We start from the raw sequence: 8,986 nt of genomic DNA on the forward strand, positions 1-8,986 counted from the left end.
CTTTTTCTGTCCCAGAGGGCAGAATGAAGAGCAGTTGATAGAAGTTGCAAAGCAAGAAAGTTAGGCTTAATGTAAAGGAAAACTTTGCAACAACGAGATCTCTCCAAAAGTAGAATAAGGGGGCAGCTGGGTAGCTCAGTGGATTGAGAGTCAGGCCTAGAGACGGGAGGTCCTAGGTTCAAATCTGGCCTTAGACACTTCCCAGCTGTGTGACCCTGGGCAAGTCACTTGACCCCCATTGCCCACCCTTACCACTCTTCCACCAAGGAGCCAATACACAGAAGTTAAGGGTTAAAAAAAAAGCAGAATAAGGTGCCTCAAGATAGTGGATTCTTTTATATTAGAAACAGTGAAGCAATGGTTGGAAGACTACTTATTAATCATCATCATTTAGCATTTATATAGCATCTACTGTGTGCCAGGTACTATGCTAAGATCTTTACAGATATTTCATTTGCTAGGTATATTTTAGTAGGAACTCTATCACTCTCTTTTTAAAGATAAGAGTTAGGATAGATGGTCCCTGAAGTCCATTCCAGCTCTGAAAATCTGTAACTCTATAATCCATTGTGGGGCCTCAATGCCTTTTTAGTTTGATGGAACCGGTTGGTTGCTTGTGTTTGGCTGACAAAAAGCTCACATATAGCACAGTGGAATAAAACCTAAAATATAACTGAGTATAGAGAATCCAGTGGGAGGTAAAATCAGAGGTTGAGAAATCAGAGGTTTGATACTGAACAAGTAACAGGTTTTGAACTAGACGAGGAAATGCCAGTGCATTTCACTGGCACTTTACAGATTCTTAGACATTTTTAAGGCTGGTTGTACATAGCTTGGACCTTTCTAGCTTCTGAATTCATGAGTCGTCATCATTACTGTCACCCTCATTAACTTCCAGCAATAGTGCTCAAATCTCTTGCTAGTTTAGTTATCTTGATACAACTTGCTTTCTGATTCTATAGAAAAGTTTCTATGAAACTCTAACTAGGTACAGTCATTGTAAGGAAAATATGGCTGGAGCCAAGTCACTCCTACATGTTTAGCAACTGAGATTCTCTTAGTGGTTTGTGGGGAGCTTCTGCTTTCTTTAAGAGGTCTATGTACTTTTTTGAAGGGGTCCATGTGCTTTCTTTGTTCTTGAGAGAATGTATTTCCCTTGAAGAGGACCATTTGTTAGGGAACTAAAATTATGACCACAGCTGGTCAAGTTAATGCAAGGAAAGGCCAGTAATATAAAATTATTTCAGACTTAACATTTTCCCCCCAACTTGATGATACAGTGGCTTTTATGGTTTTAAGGATCTCCTTAAATTAGACACTAGAGGGCAGAGTTGGGCAGTGAGGCACAACGAGTTGTTTGGCTACAAGTCACTGAACAATATTCTTTTTTAGCTCAGTCAATTCAGAACCAAGGTCAGCAATCTGACTAAGGCGGCTGACACAGGCAAGAAGGGTATTCAAAAGGAGTAATTAATAGACTTAAAGAGACATTTATTTATTACCTGCTATATGTAGACCTTGTGCCAGACATGTAGACATTTTGAAAGATAAATCAAACATGATCCCTGCCCTCATGTCTTCTAAGTTTAAATAAAAATGATTTACAATCCCAACATATACACCAGGGACTATAACATAAAGCACAATGTAAGGAGTGATAGGTCTGAACAAAGTGCAATTTGAGATCCCACTAGGATGGAAGCTCCTTGATGGCAAGGACTGTTTTTGTCTTTCTTTGAATACCTAATGCTTAGGTACATTGGCTGATCAATCTAGGAAAGGAAAATATTTCTCTCTAGATCAGAGTTCCTTGGGGCCCAGAGATAGAAGCTGGTTCAAATGGTGCCCTGTGCTATACGTACCAGGGTTCATTTCTGCTTCAGTTCCAGAGTTTATACATGTAATTGAATCAAATGGAGCTGAGAGCAACAGAACACTTCTTCCGAGGTATGTAAGGGAGCCAGATGTCAGGAAGGCTGGTGGACTGAATTTGTATTTAATTGACTGGTGAAAGAGCCAAATTGGTGGTAAAAGTCAGTAAAATGGGTACAAGAAAGTTGTATGATCCTTGATAAGTCATTTAACCCTAATTACCTAGCCCTTGTCTCCCTTAGAATTATTATTAAATCAGAAGGTAAGGGTTTTAAAAAAAAGAGAGATCACTAGTGACTTTGTAGTGTTAGGAGAATGGTGTTATCAGAAGTTAGATTGCAGAAGGCTAAGTAGTGAGTAAAATAATAATACAAAAGTTGAGGCAATAAGTAGAAACAACTATTTCTACTATTTTATTCAGTTTTTATTTCAACAGACATTTAAGTACTTACTTTGCTTCAAAGTACTGTGCTAGGTATTAGAGGGATAAATAATTTAGATTAGATATAGTCCTTTCCTTCTTGGCTTTTGGTGAACTAGTGGGATAAAACAAGGTCATATATAACTACAATGCAAAATGTTATGTAACAGATTCATTAGAAAGGTCTTGTTTGAAGAATGAATTATGCATGTTCACCTCCAGAGAAAGAACTGACAAAAAGAAACAAGCAAGATATAGTTGTGTGTGTGTGTGTATAGTTTTGTCAAATGATGCCTTCTCTAGTGCAGGGAGGTGAGGGAAGGAGATAGGAGATACTTGAGAATTTTAATGTAACAAATAAGCAAATAAATTTCAAAAAAGAAAGGTCTAGAAGAAAGAACAATTGGAGGGAACAGGTTTCTGGAAAGGTGGCAGTCATAGAGATCACAAGACAGCCTATTTGATCAAAGATTCCACTCTAAAGTATAAAAAAATGTGGAAAACACAAAGTTATCCAAAGCCCACCCCAACAAGAATTTAAAAAATAAACTCTAAGAAATTGTTACACAAAATTTCTGACTTTGAAACACTCAAATGGATCTGTAATCTCATCAATTTAGACTTCTCTCCAGTGGTACAGATCACAGTTCATACACACTTGCCTATCTCATGGGATTTTTATCCATGTCCTTCTAAAAGATTATCTATGGGGCTCCCCCTAAAATGCAGTGGAACAGTGTGATTGCCCCCTGTTATTATTCCTTCTTGCTATGTCACTAGTTCATCTTCTCTTCCTAGTTTTCAATTAATGTTACTCTTTAAACCTGTTCTTTGGAATGCCTTGTTGATTATATGTCATAGCCCACTTATACCTGTAATGTATTTCTGAACTGTCCTCTGCATGTTGCTCATTTATGGTTCTTTGGAGGTGATAATGTTTCATGTCTCATTAATATGTTGCAACACAAGTAAAATGTCAGCGAGGTGGCACAGTGGATAGTGTCAGGACTGGAGTTGGGTATTTTTTTCTCTTCTTTATTTTTCATTTTCCTTCTTTACTTATTTGAAAAGCCTCATCAGATAGCCATTTTGCTTTCATCTTTTTCTTTGAGATTTTTTTGTTGCTGCCTCTTGAACAATATTTCAAACCTCTGACTATAGTGCTTCAGGCACTCTATCAGCTCTAATCCCTTAAATCCTTCCATCATGTCTACTTCATGTTCATAAGGGATCATATTTAGGTCATACCTAAGTCTGATGATTTTCCCTACTTTCTTCAATTTAAGTCTGAATTTTGCAATAAGAAGATCATGATCTGAGTCACAGGCAGCTCCACAGGTCTTCTTTTAACTGTACAGAACTTCTCCACCTTGGATGCAAAGTATATAATCACTCTGATTTTGATATTGACCATCTGGTGATGTCCATGTATAGATGTCTTTTGGATTTTTGAAAAAGTGTTTGCTATGACCAGCAAAATGTCTTGACAAAACTTTAGTAGTTGCTGCCCTGCTTCATTTTGTACTCCAGAGCCAAATTCCGGTTAGCTCTTGATTTCCTACTTTAGCATTCCAATCCCTATTGATGAATTCATGTGACATCTTTTTTATGTTATTTAAAAAGTATTTTTTTCATGTTTACATATTTAATTTTTTCCCCTCTTCTCTTCCCTCCCCCCTCCCAGATGCAATAAGTACTTCCACTGAGTTATACAAATGTTATCACTTATACCTATTTCCATATTATTAATTTATCCAATAGAGCAATCTTCTAAAACCAAAACTCCCAATCATATAAAATAAATAAATGGTAAGTCATTTGTTTTTCTTGTGTTTCTACTCCCACAGTTCTTTTTCTCAATGTGGACAGCATTCTTTCATATAGAAATCCTCCAGTTCATCATTCCTTACAGCACAATAGTATTCCATCACCATCAGATATACCAGTGATTCCCAAAGTGGGAGCCACCCACCCCTGGTGGGTGTTGCAGCGATCCAGGGGGATGGTGATGGCCACAGGTGCATTTGGGGGCAGTGAATAACTGTAAGGGGGCAGTGATAGTATGTGACAGGGGATGCTAAGTAATATTTTTTCTGGAAAGGGGGCGGTAGGCCAAAAAAGTTTGGGAACCACTGAGATGTACCATAATTTGTTTAGCCATTCCCCAAATGAGGGACACGCCTTCATTTCCCATTTTTTGCTTCCACAAAGAGTACAGCTACGAATAATTTTGTACAAACATTTTTCATTATTATCTCTTTAGTGTTTTTATGTTATTTCTGGGAGATATTGTAGGACTCTGTAGATCTGATTACTTTGCCCTCTTTGGCATCAGTGGATGGACCATAGATTTGTATTAGTGAGGTTGAATGGTTTGCTTTGGATTTAAACAGATACCATTCTGTCATTTTTGTAATTATACTCAAGCACTTTTTTCCCCCCTCACCCTTTTATTGACTATGAGAACTACTCTGTTTTTTCTAAGGGATTCTTTGTCATAGTAGTATATATAATGATCACCTGTTAAATTCACTCATTCCCATCCATTTAAGTTCACTGACACCCAAGATGTCAATATTTAACCTTATCACACACAAATAGGTGTGAGATGGTACTCTATTCATTAAATTAACGAATAATAATTTCTTTAAAATTCAATACTGGCTGAACTGCCATAGAGAGTTGAATTGAATATAATATTTTCTCACTAGAGAAAAATGTAAAGTCTGGTACTTAATCACAAAAATGTAAAATGGGTAAGGCCTGGACAGATAGCTGTTATTCTGAAAAAGATCTGAAGGTTTTAGTGGGCTGCAAGCTAAATATGAGTCAGCAGTGTGATATAGCAGCCAAAAAGGATAATGTGATCTTGGGCCTTAGGAGGGGCAAGGCTTCTGGGAACAAGGAGGTGATGATCCCAATGTACCCTGCCCTTGTATTTCATCTGGAATTTGTGTTCTCCTAAAGGAGACATTAACTCAAGAGTGTTTATATGAGATCACCAGGACAGCAAAAGGTCTTGAGTTCATAACATATAAAAATTAGTTGAAGAAATTGGCTTTATTTATCTTGGGAAAAGACTCAGTGGGAAAGGAATACATATTAAATAGCTAATGCCAGACACTATAGTAGGTACTTTATAAATATCATTTCATTTGATCCTCACAACAGCCCCGGGAGGTAGAGTGTTATTATATCCATTTTATAGTTGAGGAAACCGAGACAGATAGAAGCTAAATGACTTATCCAAGGTCACACAGCTAGTAAATGTCTGAGGCTGGATTTGAACTCTGGTCTTCCTGACTCCAGGACCAGGACTCTTATCTACTGTACCACCTAGTTGCTTCTGTATTCAACTATTTGAAAGATTGTTTTAAAGCAGAAGAATTACACTTGTTCTATTAGCCCCAAAGGGGCAGAACCAGGAACAAAGGGTGGGTTATAGAGACAAGTCTGGGTTACATGTTAGAGAAAAACTTTTTTCAGAGCTGTCCAAAAATGAAATTACTTGTTTCAATAGATGGTGGGGTTTCCCTTTTTGGAGGCCTTTATACAGAGGCTGGACAATATCTTGGGCTTGGGATGTTATTAGTGGGGATTCTATGGATTGGACTAGATGGCCACCGAAGTCTCTTCCAACTCTCTCTGTGTAGGCGAGATAGTAGGTTTAATAAGGTATGAATTAGTTGTTCTGGAGAACAGTTGGACATATAGTGGTCTATTTAGGAATGGGTGCCAAAACATTTTTTTAACAATTACTATTGATTGAATTTCTTATTTACTTTGCTACATTCTTTTATTAGCCATCTTTTGTTCTGATTTAATGAATTATGGGGATAAATATTGGCCTACAGTCATTGACTAGATTCTCAGATTGTCGAATTTGAATAAAGTAGTAATTATATAGACATATAGCCATACCATATGGGCATAACTGAGAGTAGTGGCAAAGTAGAAGGAACCTGTGCTCTACATGAAAATAATGGCAGAGGAGATAGCGGAAGTTAGGTCACATAGCTGCTCAGGGATATCTTCCAGGGTATATCACAGGGATGAGCCTGGGTCTCTGGGTCTGGTCCTCAGCTTTGCAGGTTGACAGACTCCATTTTATCTAATTATTCATGAATGATCAGTTCTGGGCAACTGGTTCATGCAAATCAAATTCACTAGACACTGATTTATAAACCAGAACGCCAATTTGTTAATTTACAAATGGGAAATATACTTGGCATGAGAACTAGAATTGGTTGACTGCACAGGGTCCTCCCTTCTGGTGTGGAAGTCCACTCGGGAGACTAATTAATTAATTCACAATGGGAAATAAACTAGCATAAGAACTGGTGCTGGCTATTTATTTGTAAAGGGCATAACATTCCTACTGATGGCAAAGTCTATTCAGGAGATAAAAAAATCAGATTGTCTGGACAGCATAAATCGCAGCAGAAGGGACTGAAAATACTTAAAGGTTGTTTCCATTAACCTAGGATATGTTGACAAATAGACCTACTCTGCTGTAGGTGTAGGTATGTTTCTCTCTATAGAACCAGCACTAGTCATCCAGAATCAGGGTGTTTTTCCCCCCAGGAACAATTCTGATTTCAACATGCATAGACATACACTAACAAATTCTGATTTACCTACTATTTATTCCTTTTTAATCCTTATTAGTTATATAAAGATTCTGTCATCCCAACACCTTTTTTTATGCCATCCAAGTAACAGTTTTCAATCTGACAAATATTTTATATGAATTACATTTAAAATTGATATTTTCTTTCCTTCTTTCTTTTTAAGAAGTACCCTAGATCCTTAGCTGAGATTCAGTGAAGTCCCTTAGATATATCCTCAAGCAATAAATCTTTCTAATGGTAACTTGGGCAGTGGGTTAAGTTCATCCATTCTATGATGTTTCTTGGGAGATTTCATTTCCAAGATACTTTATCCCCAAATTTGTGATTTCCTTGTTTGGAGACAGTAGACTCTGTGTACTCCTTAATATTAAAAAAAGAAAAGTTATCCCTGCAGAATTTCCAATACTGGTGTTCTTTGTGCCCAATTTACATCAGTTGTTTCTTGGGTAGGGGTTGTATAGCACTCTGACCTTTTCCTTTAACAATGGTAGGAAGAATGGAGTTAGCTCAAGCTGAGAGTAGATGAGAGAATTAATATGTAAAATAGTTCCACTTAATATATCCTCTCCACTTGGGTTTGGAATATATTTTGGTACTTACATTTGAATATAGAGATGTTTGATATTCTGATAGTTTCACTTGAGGTAAATGAAGGTACATTCTAAAACACTGCCAATATAGCCTGTGCTTCAGGCACAGAATAATCTTCATAAGACACCATTATCATTCATTGTTCAGAAGTACTTCATAGTTGACAGCTAGTCCAGTGGATAGAACTCTGGGCCTGGAGTCTGGAAGATCTGGGTTCAAATATGACTTCAGACACTAGTTGTGTGACCTTGGGCAAGTCACTTGACCCTGTTTGCCTCAGTTTCCTCATGTGTAAAACAAGGTAAGGAAGGAAATGGCAAATCACTCTAGTTTCCTTGCCAAGAAAACCACAAAGTGGGTCACAAAGACCACTAAGTATTGCATGTAACTGAACAACAACAACAAATGTACAGATTAAAAAAAGCTATCCTTAAGTTGGCAAATAAGAACCTCTGCAATACGGCCCCATTATCTTTTCCCACTTTCAAATTAAATAAAAATTTATTGAATGTATATGTGTATCACATTGTTAGGATTGGTATACAAAGTTAAATAGGTCATAGGTTCTAGTTCTCAAAGAGCTCACAATTATTGGGGCCAGAGGGCCTCGTAGAGGAATAAGTATAAGTAATCACAATACCAGGGAGAGTGAAATTGTCAAAGAGAAGTAGAGGCAAAGTGCTATGAGAAACATGAAGAGGGTCAGGTCAATCTAGTATGTATTTTTTGTGTATAATTTGCATGATGTATTGGAAATAGCAAGAGATTTAAAAGTCAGGAGAGTTTCACTACTGATATTTCACTGGCAAACTGAGGGGCATTACTTAAGACTTTACTAGGGAGGCTTGTTGTGAGTGTGAGGCTCAAATGGGAGCCTGAGATGTTTAGGCTGAACTTGAGGTTTTCCCTTTTTTTATAAAATACCCTTACCTTCGGCCTTAGAATCAATACTGTGTATTGGTTCCAAGGCAGAAGAGCCCCAAGGGCTAGGCAATTGGGGTTAAGTGACTTCCCCAGGGTCACACAGCTAGAAAGCATCTTAGGCCAGATTTACACCTTTTTTCCCCAATACTAGAAAGGCTTCTTGGTGGGATTCCAAGAGCTACGAAAACATTTCAAAACTTCATTTCCATTGCTTTTCTACACTGATATTTTTCCTGCTTAGTTTGTATCACTGTTCCTGAGATGATCAACTAATGACCTTAATTTCCTGGAGGGGATTATTTTTAAATTTTCAAAAGTAATTCTGTGGGATGGTGAGGGGAATTTTGAAGGAAAATGTTAAAGGGATATTCCAGAAGGTACTCAAGGGAATGTTAACGGGAAGATGTTGCGCGGAGGTTTGGGGGGAATTCTTGGAGAATAATAGTGAGGGGGAAAAGAAGGCAGAGGGAGACGAGGGGGGCGGGGAGAGGGTGAAGGTAGGAAGAGGAGAGGGTGGGAAAGATGGAGAAAATGTAGGGAAGGGGAG

General features: G+C 37.7%; 1 protein-coding gene across 1 annotated transcript in view; it reads left to right on the forward strand.

Moving 5' to 3' along the window:
- Positions 1 to 5,045: 5,045 nt before the first annotated feature.
- Positions 5,046 to 8,986, forward strand: part of ATRN (attractin) — a 250,649-nt gene continuing 246,708 nt past the window's right edge. The window contains exon 1 of the mRNA XM_044681784.1: positions 5,046 to 5,215. Within this exon, the coding sequence (XP_044537719.1) occupies positions 5,046 to 5,215 (170 nt within the window). The remainder of the gene's footprint in view (positions 5,216 to 8,986) is intronic.

The sequence above is a fragment of the Gracilinanus agilis genome, chromosome 6, assembly GCF_016433145.1.
Source record: "Gracilinanus agilis isolate LMUSP501 chromosome 6, AgileGrace, whole genome shotgun sequence".
Lineage (NCBI taxonomy): Eukaryota > Metazoa > Chordata > Mammalia > Didelphimorphia > Didelphidae > Gracilinanus > Gracilinanus agilis.